At 52.0% G+C, this 19,632-nt stretch overlaps 2 protein-coding genes across 2 annotated transcripts; one reads left to right on the top strand and one right to left on the bottom strand.

Moving 5' to 3' along the window:
* The first annotated feature begins 390 nt into the window (after positions 1-390).
* On the top strand, positions 391-4,588 carry FTH1 (ferritin heavy chain 1). The gene is made up of 4 exons (XM_066997196.1): positions 391-655; positions 2,307-2,453; positions 3,348-3,473; positions 4,246-4,588. Exons 1-4 carry the CDS (start codon positions 545-547, stop codon positions 4,408-4,410), a joined length of 549 nt encoding a protein of 182 aa, XP_066853297.1. The 5' UTR covers positions 391-544; the 3' UTR covers positions 4,411-4,588.
* Positions 4,589-4,970: 382 nt separating this feature from the next.
* BEST1 (bestrophin 1) lies at positions 4,971-18,139 on the bottom strand. Its single transcript, XM_013177586.3, has 10 exons — positions 16,748-18,139; positions 14,580-14,739; positions 13,759-13,853; positions 13,141-13,374; positions 11,921-12,075; positions 10,910-10,987; positions 9,024-9,176; positions 8,480-8,560; positions 7,508-7,659; positions 4,971-7,141 (listed from the first exon to the last, which is right to left on the bottom strand). The coding sequence occupies exons 2-10, from the start codon at positions 14,729-14,731 to the stop codon at positions 5,971-5,973; spliced, it is 2,271 nt and encodes a 756-aa protein (XP_013033040.1). The 5' UTR covers positions 14,732-14,739; positions 16,748-18,139; the 3' UTR covers positions 4,971-5,970.
* Positions 18,140-19,632: the final 1,493 nt, after the last annotated feature.

Here is a 19,632-nt window from a genome sequence, read left to right as displayed (position 1 = left end):
GTTGGACGTGGTGCTGAGGGACACGGGTCAGTGGGTGACATCGGTGGTAGGGGACGGTTGGACCAGGTCATTTCGGGGGCCTTTTCCAACATTAATGACTCTAGGATTCAGGCCCAAACCGCCCCAGCTGGGCCCGGCCCCGAGCACTGGGGCGGGCGGGGGGGGGGACAGCGAGGGGAGGGGGCCCGGGAGGAGGAGGGGGCGTGGCCAGGGTAAGGGGCGTGGCCGCCGGTCACGCGCCGCGGGGGAGGTGCTGAGTCACGCTGGGCCAGCAGAAGCGCGGCGGGCAGCGCCGCCAGTCCCCGCCCCCTCGCCCCCCCCCCCGTTTCCCGCCACGCCGGCGCGCATGCGCGCGGTGACGCCGGCGACGCTATAAAAGGCACGGCGTCGAAGGGAGCCGGCCCAGAGTGCGTCGGCGAGGCGGAGCGGAGCGGGTTCCTGCGTCAACAGTGCTTGGACGGAACCGGCCGCGCTCGGGCCCGCCGCCTCACTACCACCACCAGCCGCACACCGACACCGCAGCCTCTCCTCTCACGGCAGCGCGATGGCTACCCCTCTCTCCCAGGTGCGCCAGAACTACCACCAGGACTGCGAAGCGGCCGTCAACCGCCAGATCAACCTGGAGCTCTACGCGTCCTACGTGTACCTCAGCATGGTGAGGGGGGGAAGGCCGCTTTCGGGGGAGGGGGTGGGGGCTGCGTTTGGGGGGGGGGCTCGGGGGTCTCTAGGCCCTGGTGATGTGGGGCCTGTGCGGGGTGTTGTGGTTTGGCCTCCCCGAGGAGGCCAGCCTCGGGGGAAGGCGGGCCTTCGCGGCGGGGCCGCCTCCTCCTCCTCCTCGCCGAGGGCTTCGCGGGGTCGAGCTAAAGGGAGAAATCCCGCCGCCCCCGGGGGAGGCTTTCCCCTAAAGGAAGGGGGCAGGGAGGGCGTGAGAGCCGCGGGGTGCCCCAGCCCCGCCGGGGAGGCAGGGGCGGCCCTCCCCGCGCAGCCTCCTTGCTCCGCCCGGGGACGGCGACAGCCGCTTATTTGCGCCGGTTTTCCGTAGGTGAGGCGCTTATCTCGGGCGGGGGCCGGTTACACGTTAACTGCTCTTTGTTCGCCGCCCCGGGCGGCCTCGTTATCAGCGCAGCTCAGCAGCCTCCGAGCGCCTCTGCCCTTGGGGCAGGGCTGGATGGCTGGGATTGCCTAACGAAGTGATTGGCGCCTCTCCCGCGGGCGTTCTCCTCTCGCAGGCACGGTTCTTCCTAGTTCTGAAATGAATTAGGAATCCAGGGGTTTCTTGGCCCTGTGCCTCTTGTACTTGGCAAGAGACTCCGATTTTAGCCGTAGCTGAGTTGAGTAACTCGGTATGGGCACGGCTCTGACCTCTGCAGCAATCCGGGTGACTTAGATTTGCAGGTAACTTGAGACTTCGTAGTGACACTGTAGTAAGTTGGGGCACCTAAGTGTACAGTTAAAGCTTCTTTCTGGGTTACTGTGGAGGGTTGAACCTCAGCTGCAAGCCAAATGTAACTGTTGGTGGTAGTAGTGACACACAAGCACCATTGTCTTGCCATGAAACCTCCCAACTGCTGGTTAAAGAGCAGAGAATTCCATGCTGTCTCATCTTGGAAATAACTGGTAGTTGATACAAAGCTTTCTATTGAAGTCTCCTTAAGACCAAAATAGAAATAAGCTGTGACTTCTAACAGCTATTACATATCCTGTTTTTCAAGAGATGACTTTGCATTTGTTGAACATGCACTTCAGTTAAACTTCTGTTTTTAAAAAGTGATACTGAAGATTTTTCAGAAGTAGAAAGTGTATTTACTAGTCTATTCCCCAGTAAACCTGGTGAAACACTCATGAGGGCTTTTCTGTAGAATTATCTTCAAGTTCTTTGCCCTCTGAACTAGTGTTATGAGTCAGAACCTTGACCAGTGATCATTGTAAACAAAGAACACAGGGAAAACTCATCCTTGTTTACAGCGAGGCATTTAGAGCCTGTGTTTAAGGCAGCAGAAGAGCAAACACAGTGGGGCATGGGTTTTTGTATATTTAGGAGTGAACTGCAAATACCATTTATTTGTGTTAATGATTGGGATGCAGGTTAAAACTTAATCCAGGCTGGGAAAATTGAACTTCTTATGAAGGGAAGAGCTCTGCCGTATTGCCTTGCTGTCTTTTGTGCTGCTGGCTAGCCCTAGCTTGGACTCTTGCTGTCTTGAAGTAGGGCTGACTGCAGACATGTCCGAAGTCACAGTATGAGCTTTGCTTTGTGTGCCTGCTGGAGTGAGTATTAGGCTTCTGAGCATGTGCATTCTTTTCAGTCCTACTACTTTGACCGGGATGATGTGGCTCTGAAAAACTTTGCCAAGTACTTCCTGCACCAGTCCCACGAGGAACGTGAGCATGCTGAGAAGCTGATGAAGCTGCAGAATCAGCGGGGTGGCCGCATCTTCTTGCAGGACATCAAGGTGAGGACTAGTGCTTTGGGTTGTCCTGTCTAGTGCAGAACTAGACTCGGGGCCTGTCTCCAGGCTGGAAGGGAAGGAATTCCCTAGGGATCTTGGAGAGCAGCAGCAGCTGCTTGTATACTCCAGTGGACAGAAAAGGAAAGTGAAACAATAACAAAACATACAAAGCAAGTGATGCACAGTGCAGTTGCTTATGACTCACAGACCAATGCCCAGCTTGTCCCCAAGCAGTTCTGTTGTCTCTCCCTGGCTGACTCCCCCTTTTTTTATTGTTCAATGTGATGCCATATGGTGTGGGATATCCCCTTGGCCAGTTGGGGTCAGCTGTCATGGTTGTGTCCCTTCCCAGCTCCTTGTGCACCCCCAGCCTCCTCGCTGGCAGGGCGGTATGAGGAGCTGGAAAGTCCATGAGCTGATGTAAGCACTGCTCTGCAACAACTAAACACCAGTATGTTATCAACACTTTCTCCTACATCCAAAACATGGCACCATATCAGCCACTCTGAGTAAATAAACCTTATCTCAGCTGAAACCAGGGCACCTGCTTGCTTAGGCTGTTAGATTACAAGGGTGGGAGGAGGAAGAAAGCAGCTCTGCTAAGTCTTACCCTGCAAGATTTCACTGAGTGTAACAGAAGGACTTAGGGAACAGGCATCTGTTCTGTGACTTCAGCATGCATTCAGTTCTGTTCAGTGTGCACTGTGTTAAGCTTTTCAAAACATCAAAATGCCTGAACTTGGTTGTGCTCAAAACTTCCAGTATAAGACCCTTACTGGAGAGCTGCAGGATGCAGCAAGTTGCTTTTCTGAGCAGAGTCTGAGATCAGAGCAAAGCATTTTAGATCTCTATTGGTCCTTGGTTACTTAAAATATGGTCATGGGCTTTCCCCTGTAGAAACCAGATCGTGATGACTGGGAGAATGGACTGACAGCAATGGAGTGCGCCCTGCACCTGGAGAAGAACGTGAACCAGTCGCTGTTGGAGCTGCACAAATTGGCAACTGAAAAGAATGACCCGCATGTAAGTGGCCACTGAAGTGAGAAAGTAGCTGTGCAGGGAGTGTGTGTGACTGGGTGGGAGGTGAGCTGGGGGTACCTGCTGGTCCTACTGGTGAGAAAAGGGATGGACAAGCTGTGCAGCTCTCCCAAAGGGAAGGGCACAGGTGTCAGCACCTACTGCACCCATTTGGTGGGGTTATTGTGCTTTTTTTCTTCTTGCAGAGGACCAGTTATGTTGTGTTTGGGTGGTTACAGCTGTCCTTACAGAGCAGTGGGTGTATGGCTGTGTTCAGCCCCTCCTGATGCTCTTCTTCAGAACAGAAGGCATGTGGGCAACACTTCAGAGAAGTGTATTAAGCAATTCCCAAGTGTGAATAAACCTGTGGTTTCAGAGTACTTCTGAAAATGTCTGCAAGCTGAAGTTCCTCTAAAAGGAGTAACATGCTGGGCAACAGGTGTTAATAGTTACCGTGAAGGGCTATACAGTGCTCTAAATGTGCTCAGGAACTTTCTTGTGGCGAAGAAAAGAATGTTTCCTGAACATGATGATATCGTAATGGAGGTTCCTGGAGCAAGTGTGCCTGGATAGGCGTGCCTCACTTTAGTTTTGCCTCAGTAATGCAAGAACAAGATCAAAGGCTACTTCTCAGATAGCTTCTGCAGCTTTAAAATTGTTCTTGTATATCATTTGTCCTTGTATATCATCTTTCACTAGGCAGAGTTAGAATGATTTCAGATCCTGTTTCAGCAGGATGAGCCATGTGCAGACCTAAACTTTTTCATCTCCATTTCAGCTGTGTGACTTCATTGAAACTCACTACCTGGATGAGCAGGTGAAGGCCATCAAGGAGCTGGGCGACCATGTGACCAACCTGCGCAAGATGGGGGCACCCAAGTATGGCATGGCAGAGTACCTCTTTGACAAGCACACCCTAGGGCACAGTGACAATGAGAGCTGAAGTCTTGCCACGAACACCACCCTGTGGGTTTCAGGAAGATTCCTGCTTTACTGTCCAGCAGTGCATGCATCTTCAGCTATCTAGATAAACAGTTCTCTTACTCTGTACCAAATATCAGCCTTCTTTTCTCTTGTGTTTTGTGTATCGCCTTCCATCCAATAAAGTGACTTGGTTCAAAGTGGTTTGTTCTGTTTTTCTTGAAAGGAAAGGATTGTGCTCCCTAGTCTCCACTGGGAGAGTTTTATCTTAAGCTGGGCATGAAGAAATGCATAAGGGGGGTCAAGTTGTACTTTTTCTTGCTTAACACTTTTATAAATTAGCTTTTTTCTATCCAGTAGTATCCACTGCAGGAATTGCTCAGGGACTAAAGCTGTTTTAAAATGCGTTTGCTGCTACAACTTCTGCTTTAATGCAAGGAAAGGGAGGCTTTAGTATCTCTGGGCTTCCTGAGTTGCTGAAGGGTGGGATTAATGCCTCACCGAGCATCATGCCTGCCTGGCAACTGGGACTGCACTTGTCTGTAAAGAAAACTTACTGTGAGTAAAGAGCTGCCTGTGTGCTCTAAGCTAGACAAACAGTGGTGATTCAGGAACTACCTCGAAAGGCAATGCTGGGAGTTGGGGGTGCTGGTGACACCAGCTGAGGCCAAACTATCTGAAAGGCAGAGGGGGGGGAGTATGTGAGGTGGACTGAATTTGTTCTGTTCCCCGTGGTGTGGGGAGTTCCGCAGCTGTTCCTGAAGATCTGAAAAGAGGAACGCTTTTCTTTAACACTTTAAATTTCTATTGCACAGAAACTGAAATGAGGAAACAAGTGGTCCTGGACTTCAGCCTTGCTTTTTTTATTGTTGTTTTCAGGGAGGATAGTTAGAAATCTTAGCTTAGTGGTGTCTGCTGCCATCGACAAGACTTCCTCGAGAGCTTTCAGGTCAGTGGCAGATGCGATGGGGAAATGGAAGCAACATGAACACCTTTGCCTGCAGCCACCTGTTCAAGAGCCTTATCCCATTGCTTTCCCAGTATGGGGGAGTACCAGGTAGGTAGGGCTTCGTGAGGCACTGTGGGTCTGTATCACGGGTGCTGTGACTCAGTCCCTTTCTTTCCCTGGAGTATCTGTCAGTAGTGCAAGTCCTGCATGAGACATGTAGTGGGCCTTGTGGCAAATAATGTAAACCTGGGGTTCTAATTCCTGCTGTGAGGAGGTGTCACTGGCTGTATTCTTCTGCTTTGGGCTATGCCTGAATTCCAGGGTCGTCAGGATGCTGTCAGCTCAGCTACTGTTCTGCTGTTAGGCATCTGTAATGCCTAACACTAAGTCCTGTTGGTTTTGCTAAAGTGTAGGGTTTTTCCTCACTTTTTTTCTTGTTGCAACACTGAAATCATGTGCCTGCTACTGTACCTGAGGGCAGGAGTGTTGAGTCACCTGGGCTGGGCTCTTGGTGAATGCTCCAGCAGCTTGGGGTTTGGCTGCACTGCTCTTCTGTTGGCCCAGGTGTAAAGATATTGCAGTATCACTTGTATGGCAGGTATTTTAACAGACCTCTGTGTCTTTTGGTCTCCTTTAGCTGTACTGATCCATCAGATCTTCACATGTGCTCTCACTAGTCTCCATGATCACCTCCATCAGCCCCACGTAGTCACCGTCACCGAGGGAGATGCCAGAATCGTTTGGGGACGGGCTCTCCACTGGTCTTGTCTCTCTTGTCGGGGGATTATTACTGCTTCTGTTTCCTGAATCTCTTGTCCCAGAAACCTCTGACGGGTACGGGTCTGGCGCGCTGCTTGTGTCTTCTGAACTTAGGCTGTCGGGGCCTGCATTCCCCACGGGGGACCTCTCCAGCACTGGAGATGTTACAGGAGTGAAGGAGAAGCAGGGAGGGGGGCTGCTGGTGGGCGCTTTGGTGCCGGGGGGGTGCAGGGAGCTCAGCTGCTCAGAACCAGGGCCGGCTGTTGTGTTCTCCAGAGTTAGCCAGGGTGGCTGGGAGCCTTTCGAGCTCTTCAGGCTCTTGAAGTTGCCCTGCTTCTCATGGTTCGGGGACTCTGCCAGGAGGGGGAATTTAGGGCTGTCTGATGCTGTGGACAGAGCTTCTGGACTCCCTGTGGTGGCAGCTTCTCTGCCTCTACTGTTAGAGTTGGGTTTTTCTTCCACCGTTACAACCAGCGAGTCAGGACCTTTGTTCCTTTCCGTTGGCCAAATAAACGTTTCCTTGGTACCTGAGCCAAGGGAGCTCTGGCTTTTGTACATATCGCTCGTCCTGGAAGGCGAGGAGTTGGCGATGACGTCCCTGAGGGAATTGGAGCACGCAGCAATGCTGGAGAGCGCAGGGGGCTTCTTGCGGCCCTGGCGCCGGGAAGGGAAGATCATGGGGATGGAGCTGATCGGCGTCTGTGGAGCGCTGTAGAAACCGGGTCTCTCGTAAAACGGGGTTGACATGAAGGCATCAAACTCCCTTAGCTTTCCATCGTCGCCGTCCCACTGCTCCTGTGAGGTGGTGTCCCCCCTCGGGGAGGGGACAGCCTTGCCTGTGTCTTGGTAGGCGTAGTGGGAGAAGGGGGAGGTGGGCTCCCCTCGCCGGCGCAGCAGGTTCATCCGGGAGGAGGACCTGGAGAAGGTGGGTGACTGGACACCAAGGAGACGGCCCAGGTGTCCCAGCAGTGGCGTGGAGTGGTTCGCCTCCTCATTCTCTTTAATTTGCTCCAGGGGCTGGAACTCCATCTCTTCTTTCTGCATGCTGGGGAAAGGCAGGACAGGCTGTAACGCGGCCACGACAGGCAGTGTTTTGTTGGGGAGGCTGGCAGCACGGGAATGTTGCTGCCTGTGGCAAGCCTCTCCTCCTGTGTTGCCATTAATTGTGTGTTAGTCCCCCCGAAATAGCGGTGCTCATAGTAGAGGAGGGCAGCAAGAGGTCAGAGGCATCCTTTGCCAAGAAAGTTATCGGCTGTCATCTTTGGATGAGCCTGAAATATACTGGAGCAGGTTTTCACAGACCGTGGGGGAAGATGTTATTGCTCTCTTACTCCTTAAGCACAATATCCTGCGCAACACCTGATCTGAGGCGTAAATGTGGTCTGCTCTGACGCCCTGCAGTTGCACCCACCTGATATCAAAAGTAGAGCCAAGGAAGGAGGGGCGCTTGTACTCAGCAGTGGCTGCGGTGTAAGGTGGCTGGGGGTCAGGCTCGTTCCAGTATAGGTCCTTCTCCAGGATGGGCAAATCCTGATGCATCTCATCCACTGCCATAAGGGACACCTGCCGGGACAGCAGCAGTGTCAGCGAGTGGCGTTGCATGTGCCTATTGTCAGTGGACAAATAATGCAGGAGGGAGCAATGTAGCCCAGGGGTGAGATGAGTAGCTAGCTTTGATATGTGTTTTTATTTTATTTTTATTTTTTATTTTTCACATGGAGAGATTTGATTAATTAAAAGGAAGGTGATTCTGAAGGAAACATGAAAGCAACACACTCGCTAGAACAGACAAGCTTAATGTTAGGAAGGACTGAAGGTGGAGAGTAACTGCATGGAAGAAACCAGAGGAGGCAGTTTTAGGTACAGACATAGGGTGGGAAAAGATAGGAAGAAGCAGGAATTATTTGTCATCAAAAGGCAGCGAGGGTCTGAAACAAGTCAGGATCCATCATGTGTGCCAAAATATGGGCTAAGGGGGCCGGGTGGAACTGCTGCTGGTCTCTGTGTACCAAATGTATCTCTATGTGCCAAAAGCCCTGTGTTGCTTGGTGTGTGTGTGTCTTCCTGGCACACACCTTGCCCTAGTTTTCCTGGAGCCTGGGATGTTTCCCTGGCTGCTGAGAAGGAACACTGAGCTGGTTGCCTTCACCCTTGTATCCGCTGGGGAACCTTATGCTCTCCTCCTGCTTTCCTAGCTGTCTCTTTTTGGAGATCCTGAGCCCCTTCTTAATATACAGCCACCGAAGCCTCAGATAAGCACAAGGGTCATGGACTGCTTCTCTGCCCCACTGCAGGCAGAAGTGCTACAGAACATCATGACTATGCTGAGCCCTCAGGTGCTCTCCTGCCTCTGTGGGCCAGGAGGCTCCTGCCTTCACCGTACCTGCAGGTTCCTGTCGATGAGCCAGTTGGTCTCAAAGTCATCATCATCCTCCCCAAAAGGGTTGATGAGCTGTTCTGCCACCTGCACGTGGAGAGCACACAGCAAGGGTCACGGTCGTACCCACCCTTTTCCCTGCAGGAGGAAGGGCCACGGGGCTCAATCCAGAACTACCCTCAAGGGTGATGTGTCCTGAATTTGGAGCAATGCTGTTTCCCCCCAAAAGGGGTGGGTTAGAACCAGAACCTTTCCGGTTGTTAGGAGGCATCGGTACACACAGGAACTGCCCCGTGCTTGCTGCAGACCACGTGCAACACTCTGCAGATAAAGCGCAGCCCACTGCCTCTCTTTTCCCCAAACTAAGCAAAGGTGGAGTTGGTCTTCAGAATGAGGTGCTCAGAAACTGAAGGTCTTGGCAGTGCCCTCAGTCCCTGTTGGGTCCCAGCACCTGGCACGTTGCCCACAGCTCAGCCCCTGCTGGCACAAACCAGGGAAAAACCCGTGTTTGGGTCAGATTCCAGTTCCAGGCATGTTTTCTTGGACTTACCTTTAACCAGCCAGCATAAAAGAAGAACTGCAGAAACGTAAAGACTGGCACGAAGAGATCTAGCTCGTGGCCAGGATACGCTTTTTCCGGATCCAGGAACTGCCGCCCGATCAGACAGGCCAGGAAGAAGCTGTAAACAGCCACGGTCACCACCTGGGAAAGGTGCCAAGGGACACAGCAGAGGCCCTTGAGTTCCCAACTTGCTTTCTCAGCATCCCTCTCCTAGTTCCACCCCAAACAGCAGCGAGCTGCTGCAGATGTTCTGGCTCTGTAGCCTTTTGAAAGCCATGTATTCAGTTACAATATATTTCTCCTCTGCTTTTTTTTTTTTTTCCCCCCCCAGGAAGATGCATTTCTGCTGCAGAAAGCTTTAATTATGCCCTTTGCCCTTCATCTGTTTTGTACATTGCATGGAATGGAAAAGCCACTCTGCCCCTGGAATGCCATGCATGTAGGCATCACAGAGAGAAGGTGGCACCTGACATCCTGGGTGGAAGGAGCTTACAGCACTGACACATGGCAGCATGGTTGATTTGCTGATAATTTAAGGTGTGTTCACCTCTCCTGGTATTTCTCTTGAGCCCCTCATGGCTCGGTCCACGCCAGCAGGCCCCTGTTAAATTTGTGAGGGGAACTCTGAGCATAGCTGCCAGCTCTGGACTGACTCCTTTTTGGTTCTAATGGGGGATTTTTTTTTATATGTGCCTGCTTGCTTGCCCAGATTTTCAGGCTATAATGAGTAATCATGGGACTGGAAACTTCCCCTTTGCAAATTACTAGCAGCTGAGGCTCATTGCCATCCAGCAATCAGGGAGGGGTCAAAACAAACACCCAGCACCACAAGATTTAAGCTGTCCCTGCAGTGAGCAGCATGGGGTTGTTCCATAGTGGGCAGGTTACTTGAAATGGCAGACTTTGCAATCTGGATGTGCACCTGTAGAAAAATGGGTTGTGCACTGCAGAGGGGGCAAAGACCCTGTCCAGACTATCTGGCAAACCCTGCTCACAACTTCAAGACCTGAATGTTGCTCCTGGAGCAGCTGCCAATTTGGGGCCAGCCTTTTCTACAGCCTGACGTGGCTCTGTCACTTCTTCCTGACCACCTCAGTAGCTGAGACTCTCTTTCCTGTGCTTGGGGTAAGGCTTTGGTGGAGCTGAGGTCTTCTTCCTATGGGCTTCTTGGTGGGGGGCTGCAGCACTGTGCCAGGGTCACAAAGTATTCTGCCCCAAAAGTAAATTTGGGATGCTGGTGCAACATGTTATGGTATTGCTTTTGCTCCTAGTTTTCAGGGCAGCAGGGTCTGTGCAGGGATGTAGTTTCCTAATGTGTTCCTTGTTAACCTTCAGCACTGCAGGAATGGAAGCAGCTCCCTTTTCATGGTGGAGTGTGTTAGTGTTACCTGAGCAGCTGTACGTTTGAGACAAAGGAGCAAATTAGTACTAAAGGTTCTGTCTGGAGTTGTGTTGGGGGAGCTCAGACAGCTGAGCACATGCACAAAGCTCTCTTTCACGCATGTGGCATAACTGCATCACAGCTGCCCTGTGTGCTGGAGCAGATTTGCTGGCAGACAGCTCTCAGCTCTGCAGTGTTGGATCCGCACGTATCTGGGTTTGCTGTGTGCCCACGCGGAGCACATCACGGGTAAATAATTACCCTGTGTGTTTCTGTAGAGGTGGCTGTGCCTGAGTTACAGAAATGAGGCTGGGCTGAGCGTGTGCTGCTGGGTTTCGCATGCAGGAGAGCCAGCACAGGCTATGTGTGCAGGTGTGGGCGAGGGGTAGAAGTGAACAGAGCATCTACAAGGTCCTTGTGTAGGATGGGTATGGGTGGGTGTCAGTGGGGGTTCCCTTGTAGCATGCGCAGGTGTGGGGGGATCCCTTCTCACCTGCGTGTAGACCAGAGGGATGCTGATCCAGTCGTAGCCGTAGAGCCGCCCGCACTGGCTACGCAGAGTGTTGAGTTCCTGCAGTGGGGAAAAGGAACATGTTGTTGGTCCCAACTTTGTGTGTCCTTTCCTGGCCTTCTCTAACCCATCCCCTCCTGCTCACACCTCCCCTGGTAGGTAGGACTCAGCTGGGACTCCTGCTCCACTGGTGTCCAGCCTATCCCCACCAGACAACCAGCAGGGTCTCATGCTTCCCTGGAGGGCAAGCCGCCTGGATGTCCACGTTTGAGACCAGGGTCCCTTCCTAGCTCACTTCACAGCAGAATTTCTCTCTTCAAAAAGTGAGCAGCTCATCAGGTTAGGCAAATAATGTCTTAGAAGTATCCATCTCTCTCTCCTGATTATATGGTGAGTCTAGACAAATATAGCCCAGAGGGATGAATTTCACTCCCGGCAGCAGAGGCAATGCAGTTCTCTGCACACAAATACCAGGGAGGATGAGCTGCTCTGGAGCCTCTTTTAATCTACAGCTGCGCAGGGATCACTGCCAGGTCCTGCCTGCGGAGCACAGCCTGCTTCACAGGACTATCCAAGGGTTGTCGATAGTGAAGTTCTCCCCATGGACATTGGTTATTGAAGGTGCTTTTGACTTCTGATGGTCCCTTCCAGATACGTGTTCTGCTTCCTTGTGCCATTACTGCACATAGATGTGAGCCACATGGCTCCTTCCCATCCTAGTTTTGAGAAAGGTGTCGCGTTCCTCTCTCCTCTTGTGTGTGCCATTGCTAACCTGTCACCAGGCCATGAAAAGCTCTGTCCTGTCATGAGTAGGAGAGCTGCAGTGAAGGTATTTCCCATCAAAATTAATGCAATATCCCCAGGGACAGGCCTGGCTCACTGTCTGCACATCCTACTTCAGTATTCCTTGCATGACCTCTGAAAATCCCTGTGGTTCTTCCCAGAGAACTGGATAAGGATCTCCAGCAGTTGCCTGCTGGCTCTGTCACTCACGTTCAGGATGCCCTGGAGCAGCACGCTGTCACGGATCCTCCCCTCGTTCCTTGCCTTCACCGCTAGGTTGGAGAACCACACGCAAGGGATCCAAAACTTGTTGTGGGGGGAATTCAAACTCTCGAACTTCTTGTGCTCTTCTGGGGTCATGAGACCTGGGTGGGAAAGAGTAGATGGGAGAGGAACGTCCATAGAGAGTGGAAAGGAGTTGATCTGGTAGGAAATAGAAACTTCTAAATTTCTGGTGGTCGCCTCAACTCTCCTTATAATTGCAGGAAAGATTTGGGCACTCACCTTTGGGGGGGACATAAAAGGACAACAAGTCTTGTTAAAACTGTGATCTGTAGAAGTGTAAGAAGCAGGATTTATCTCATTTCATAGAATATACTGAGTTGATGATTCCTGTGAGTCCTTTCTGAGTCCAGCTCCTGGCTCTGCCCAGGACCACCCGAAAATCAGACTATATGTCGGAGAGCATCCACCATTGGGGAAATATAGTACTGCTGAGGGTGCAAATGCCTAGAGAACGTGATGACTTGTGTCCTAGACTGCCTGTTTCTCTCTGGATTGAGAAGGGAGTCCAGATGACTAGGGCAGTTGCAGACATCTCCCTGTGTATAAACTGGAAAATGTTGTACCGTGAGGAGCATCTTCAGAGAGAATTCAGGGAGCCCTGCATTTGGGGTCTGTTTAGGTCAGAGTCTCCCAATTCTCACCTGCCCAGGGGAAAACTCTTACCCTGAGAGGATAAACTTAAAACTTGGCAGGGGTCTGCTAAGGCTCTGCTGTAGGCCTGTGCACAGGGTCACTTACTGCAGAGCAGCTGCTAGGGAAGTCGCTGCACCACAGTTACAGGAATCTGATCAGTCAGGGATGCCCCGTGACCTGCAGCATATCTCCATTCACACACCTGCTAGTTCCACTCCCCTTTTACATAAAAAAAAAAAGTGAGCAGAGATGCTTCACGTTTCAAATAGGCACTGCAGCCACCAGTAGGAACAAGCATGCTGTGAAATAGGGAAATGTAAACAGTTATTTCAGAGGAGCAGGGATAGTGCACGAGCAGATGCTGAGGACCGACAGCAGAGCATGTAGTAGCACTTTCTCTACTCCAATATAGAGGTCAAGGGGCCATTTACAGAGCTCCTGGCCCCAAGCCCAGCAGCAAGGTGCTGCCTGCCTGGGGCCAGAGCTGTGCAGGAGGCAGTGCCAGCACTGACCTGCCCTCACGACGTGCTCCATGCTGGGGAAGCGCTTGTAGACGGCGGTGCTGACGGAGCGCAGGATCAGCACGCTGCACAGGTTGCTGTAGCGCATCAGCGTGCGGCGCAGGAGCCGCCCGTACTCGTCCTCCCCGTCCACGTTGCAGGAGACCAGGTTCATGATGCGGTCGGGCCACGGGATGCTCTCATACTGAGCCCACCAGCGGGACACCACCAGGGCCACGTAGAAACCTAGAGGGGAGCTGACCACGTTAGCCGCCCTGAAGGAGCAGGAGGTGTACATGCTCGTGTCACTGGGTGATGAGCAAAGGCACGCCTTGCAAGGCAATTGAGATCTCCGTGATAAAGCTAGAGCCTGCCTTTCAGTTTGTTTGGAGATACTTGGTCCCTGCCCTCCTGGGAGAACCCAGAAGGTGCCAGTACAGCCGGATGGTGAAAGCTGTGTGCGTAGCTCACAGCTCCGTCATGGGATGATGCTCTCTGCCTGGGGGTTTTACAGAGGCAGGGTGAGGGAACTGCTTGGTGAATCCTGCCTACCCGCAGAGCTATGACAAAGCAGGGAGACAAATGCTGCCCCGTTCCCCTCCCTGCACACTCACGGTCAGAGCTCCTTACCCAGCACAAAGGACACGGGGATTAGCTCAGCATAGCTGTTGCAGTAGAGCGCCAGCTTCTCAAACATCAGCCTTTGGCTTTCACTGAGGATCAGCCTAAAAGGGAGAAAGAGAGTCATCAGCCTCACATAAGAGACCCAGGCCTGCTGGGATAGGAACCTGGCAAGGGAAGGTGAGGATGTGCAGCCACAACACGGCCGCTCTGTGAGCCTGACGATGATGTGGGTGAGCAGCCTAGGGCATCAGCCTGCCTGACGTCAGCCCCAGCTCTGCTCCTGCCAGCAGTGGCTGTTCTGACGTGTTCCTGCCTCTGTCTCAGAGCTGCTTTCCTCCCGCCGTGCTCTATCCGTGCACGTTGACCCAGCTAGGGGAGGTCCCTGACTTTCCTCGTTAAAACCAGACCAGCCACAGAGTACGGTTGCCTTATCACAGGTCTGCAGCCCCAGGGCTGATGTCTGCTCTCAGAAGCGTTGCTTGCTGTGTACATGAGGGAAATTCTCTTCTATTGCTTCCTGCTATTACCAGTACTTCCAGTACTGGTTCAGCCTTGGTGTCTACATACCATTCTTCTCAGGTAGTCACCAAATGCAAATCTTCATCCCCAGAAAGAGGAACTGTTCCTCTCCAGGCCAGAAAAAGGAAATCCGTCAGCTGCTAAGCCGTACTGGTGCGGTGAGGAAGGACCTTTCCTTTCCTCCTCTGAACAGAGGCTGCCAAGTGTCTGGCCAGTTCCTTTTTATCAGGACTGTATTGCTCAGTTGTCATGCTCTGGGACAGGCTGAGAGTGAGGGGTTGTGTTAGTGCTGCTGCAAGGATGCCCACCTGTAGACAAGACTGATGGCGAAGTAGAGGGAGATGAAAATAAGGAACTCGGAGTAGAGGAGCTTGTAGATACTGCCTTTCCACTGGAGCAGGAGTTGGGAGAAGGTGCCTAGGCGGGCATCGGCCACGCGGTTGGTGTATGTCACTGTCATCACAGATCCTGGCAGAAACACAAAATGGGCAGATATTGAAGCTGCCAGCAAGCCTGAACAGGGGCAGGAGGCAGAGAAACCTCAAGTGTCCCAGCAGGCAAACAAGATCGAAGGAAGGAGGAGAGAAAGACTGAGCTGAGACCAAAAGACAGGTCAGATGAAGTCATTAAGGTAGGAAACCATGAAGAAGTTTATGGGGAGATTTCTTGGTGCAGATCCAGATGAAGGTACCTCTGGAGATTTCACGGGTTTTGTAGCACTTGTCCAACAAATATTGCTGTCTTTAAATTTGGGCTGGGGGGCATATCTGGCCTGTGCCGGTCCCGATCCTGCAGGCAGAACAGCTTTCCCTGTTAGAGACCCGAGGGATGGGGTTTGGAGTTTGGCCAGGCTCATAGAGCTCAAATTCCAGCAACTTCACCTCCCCACTCTTTCAACCATACATTGCACAATAAATCATGCCGAAAGGAAGAAGGCATTCAGGCTCATGAAATGCTTCCCAATCATGCAGCATCCCTGCTGCACTTCTTGTCTAGCCCTAAATAGATAATTATTAATCATAATTAATTGTCAGACTCACGTAAACCTGAAGCTGTAAAAAAACACAAGCCACTGTAATCCGTGCCAGGCAAGCACAGATCGTTTCACGAATAATTATCCAATGTGAAAACTGTTGGAATTTCTAAGCCAAAACACATCGCCAGATGTTACATAGACATTGCAGTGACACTGATGTTAATAACACCAAGGTCTTGGGCTCTTGTCTGAATGACGGAGACAAAGAAGTGCTTCCAGGGATGATTCAGACCTTACTGGTCTGCAGAGGTGAGTTTGTGTCCATCCTCCTTATTTAAGCATCTCAGTGAAAGACCTACAGTTAGGTGGAGAAAACTCAGCTCCCAGTGAGCTGGCTCTGTGAAGAGAAACTGCAAAATCTGTTGGCTGCTTCAACAAACAGCAGGCTTCGTTCTGAATTTGGCTTCTCGGTGCTGCACCTCCTTTGTGTTTCCCTGTCCTAACTCTGCCTGAGTCCCCTCTTACAGATTATACCGGAGGGACAGAGCTGGCACCCACCCTGTTGAGAGCTGCACAGATGCACCTTTAACTAGAGACTCATGTGCGTTTGTGCCCTTTCCTTGTGTATTTTTGCCCAGCGCACAGGACTGTGAATAGTGGTTTTTAAGCGCCCTAGACCCTATACGCACACGGGCTATACAGATGAGAAATGTATGGGAGCACCCATAAATTTGTTGGGGGCTGCTTGCAGGAAGCAGACTGTTTGCTCTGTGCTTTGGGTCTTGAAATTGCTGAGGGAGACTCCTCGTTGCGTAATTCAGATACAGAGCCACTTTTTACCAAACATGGAAAACTTCAGCTCTTGTCCACGTAAATAATGGACACCACCTCTGTGCAGTCCTGCTCGGGCGCAGGATATGGGGATTTTCCTACTGATTTTGCCTTCAGCTCTGCGTGGTTAAGGCAGCTCCCTGCCCGCCTGCTGGTCTATGCAGGACGTCCCCAGTTGTCACTTGGCAGCTGGCACACTCACGGCACCGACTGGGGTTGAGATGCATGGTGTGAGGCAGTTCGCTGCAGCACTGGCGGTGGCAAAGCGGTCAGTCTGGGGACGAAGAGCCATCCCTGTGCAGATCCCACACAACCCAACGCCACCCATGGGGCCACGGGAGAGCGTGGCGCTGCCACCCCTGTGCCTGATCCTACATCACCCTGGCTGATCCATCCGATCTAGCTGTTGCACCTGGGGATCAACTGACACTAATCAGACAAATGGAGTTCACAATGATCAAGATCTCACAGTAGCAAGCCAGATTTGCCTGTATAAGGTGTGTTACCCACCGTGTAACGCTGGAAACAGACACAAACGCCTCCTGCAGATGCAGAGAACAGATACAGAGGACAGATAGAGTGAGAGGAGCGATGAGTTCACAAGACAGACAGATCGATCGGCTAGTCTTTGAAGGAATCTACCTGATCCTGTGAGGGCTAGATACTCACAGTCATGGGCTCCTGGGCTGCACCGGAGACGGTGAAGGTTTGGTCCTGCACGTGTCCTTGCTGGGTCCTTTGTGGCCAGCGCCACAACCCGCCTCCTCTTGGCTCGTGGGGGGATTGAACCTGGCAGACACGGTGTGCTAAGGAGCCTGAAACCCACTTGGGAGCCGCAGCCGGTCACTTGATGCCATAATCCTTCCTCATTACAAAAGAGACTCTGTTGTCTTTTGCCCCGTTCCCTTCTAATCTTCTGAGTAAGCTCTGGGTGTTTATAGAGGCGGCCGGAGGAGGGGAGGCAGGGCTGGCTGCTCCACAGCTGCTGCTAATTCCTGGCACAGCCATAGTGGCTGCCAGAGGAGAGGCATTTTCCTCTAATTCTTTCCTGTTTGGTACCTTTCTCTGTGTCATGATCTTGCAGAAGCCCCAGGAGATTAAGTAGGGCTGGAATTTTCCACAAGTGCTATAAACGTGTCCCCCTTCAGAGCCCGTGCAGGTCCCTCTTCCCTGGGTGTTAGCTCCCTAGGTTTGGGAAACACCTGGACCAGAGCTGCCTGGCTCTCAGCAGAGGTTTCTCTGCCATCCCTTTCCCTTCTCACTGTCTCTTCCAGCTGTGGTTTTGATGCTGGGGACTTCCACCCTGCCACTGGCTCCCTGAGACTCTTTCCATGTGTTCACTTTTTTTTCTACTTGTTTCTCCAGCAGTGCTTCTGGGCTGTCAGCCTCCTTTTTTTGCATGCCAACCTGGGAAGCACAGCTCCTTACCTTTGCCTTCAAGCCTTTTGCAAGACAGAGAACACGTCACCTCTGTCTCTGCAGGGCTGGCAGTCGCAGGACTGCCCTCAGGCCTTTGTTCCCTTTTCTGCTCCCATATGAGTTCCGTTTACTGTTCCTGCAGCCACAGCCCTCTCACTCAGGACTAAGCCCCAGAGCCCATCATCAGTGTTGAAGGCAGAGGCATTAAATGTCTCATTTTGTCTATGTCCCTCTCTGTGAGGTGACCAACCTCATCAAGGAGTGGATAAAAGTTTTCTCTTTTTGCTGTTAACATACTTAAAAAAGCCTTTTTTATTGTCCCCCACGGTACCGGCCAGCTTCAACTCTACTTGAGCTTTGGCCCCACGAATTTTCCCCCTACAACGGTGAACAGCATCCTGTGTCACCCAGCCTTGCTTGCAGTGGCCATACACTTTCCTTTTCTGCCTAAGCTCCAGAAGATCTCTGCTCAGCCAAGTTGTCCTTCTGCCCCACCTGCTTTACTTCCAACGCTTTAGCATTGCCTGCTCCTATTCTCCTAAAAGATGGCACTTAAAAAGTGACCAGCACTGATGGTCCCCAATACCTCCAAAAGCAGATCCCCAGGGGAGCTTACTAACTAGTTTCCAGCAGCCTGAGGTCTGCTCTCCCATCTCTCTTCTGCTCACTCCTTTGGGAATTTGTCTCTGTTGTCCAAGGTAATAGCATCTGTCATTTATTCCCTGTCAATTTTTGCCAACCCCTTACAACATTCGGTGTCCTGGAGACAAACAGCTGCTCTGAGCCTTAAGCCAAGTCGTGGCTCTGTCTCATCAGCTAGACCCAATTTCATAAATGTGCTCTGGCCCTCCTGACTTCCATCATTTAGCCATTTATAGGCCATTATAGAGGGGGAGCACAGGTCTGTCACCATACCTGCAGGGGGTTTGGCTAACTGGGGGAGAGGAGCTGAGAGGGAAGGTGCTGAGCTGGCCTGCCTGGGATTGCTCTGCAGGCTACGGTGGATCCAACTGGGAAACGTGCTGCCTTAATATACCGGGCAAGTTGCTTTTAACTTCTAATACTCTCTTTCTTGGCATTTCACTGCTCCCCAGTTTTGACAGTGCTCTGTCTAAGCTTCTGAAAGCCTAGTCCTTGGGTCTAAATGCTGTTCAGATACAGAAGAGCCGTGTGCTTTCCTTTCCCCAGGGCTGACTGCTCTGCAAGGCAGGAGCTGGAGTCCCCTGTGTGCAATGTGCTGCGTGACTGTGGAGAACCAGCTCTCTCCTGCACCCAGGCAGCCCCAGGTATGTGGTCAGCCGCTGCTGGTCTTACCCTGCTTCCTCTGTGCTGAGCTAACAGTGCAGGCTGTGATACCTCTGTGGGCTTAGCAGTGACCAGTGCGCCTGGAGGCCCAGTCTCCTTTGGGATGCTCTGCGTGATTGCAATGCGTGTTTTGTCACTGCTCTTTCCTGCAAGAAAGCTGCAAAGGCTTCAGTGAAGTTAGATGAAGGTAGTTCCTCGTAGTAACCTACTTTTTTTTTTTTATGCTGGTTTTTGCCTATGTCTTCAACACTTGCTTAGTGTCATCAGCAGGGGTTAATTTGTCCAAACTGTGGGTTTCTCCTTTCCATGAGGCTGAGCCTCGACAAGAGGAGGGCGGTGTTTGGCTTCTTCTCAGAAGCTGTTGCTACCTGGCAGCTGTCTGATGTGGGATTTCTGGTGCAGTTCTGGGAGTTGCTGTCAGCGGTGGGTAGGTGATGGTTTAAAGCACGGAATTCAGTGCCAGTATCTGAGGTTTTAGTTCTGGCGTCGACTGTGGTGTGTTCAATTACCTCTGGCCCTGATTCCTTTGGTGGAAACATTTTCATTCCTGGGTGCGTTACAGCCCTGGAGCCCCTGCCATGGACGACTGCTTTGGGCAGGAGGGAGGCATGGCAGATGGGAAGAGGCAGCACGGTGCTTCTGCTGCGTGCGATACAGACCTGGCAGGAGGAGCACAGGCACAGGGAGGGCCACTGGGAGAGCCTCCCGTTCGAGGTGTGGAACTAGATAGGGCTCTTATCAGCGGCCAGACGCTGGCAAGTGAGGGGTTGTTTCACTGGCCCAGCCACAGCAAAGCCGTCAGACTGACTGATACAACACACAGCTTTGCA

The sequence above is a fragment of the Anser cygnoides genome, chromosome 5 (genome assembly GCF_040182565.1).
Source record: "Anser cygnoides isolate HZ-2024a breed goose chromosome 5, Taihu_goose_T2T_genome, whole genome shotgun sequence".
Taxonomy (NCBI): domain Eukaryota; kingdom Metazoa; phylum Chordata; class Aves; order Anseriformes; family Anatidae; genus Anser; species Anser cygnoides.
This window is presented reverse-complemented; position numbering and strand designations above follow the sequence as displayed.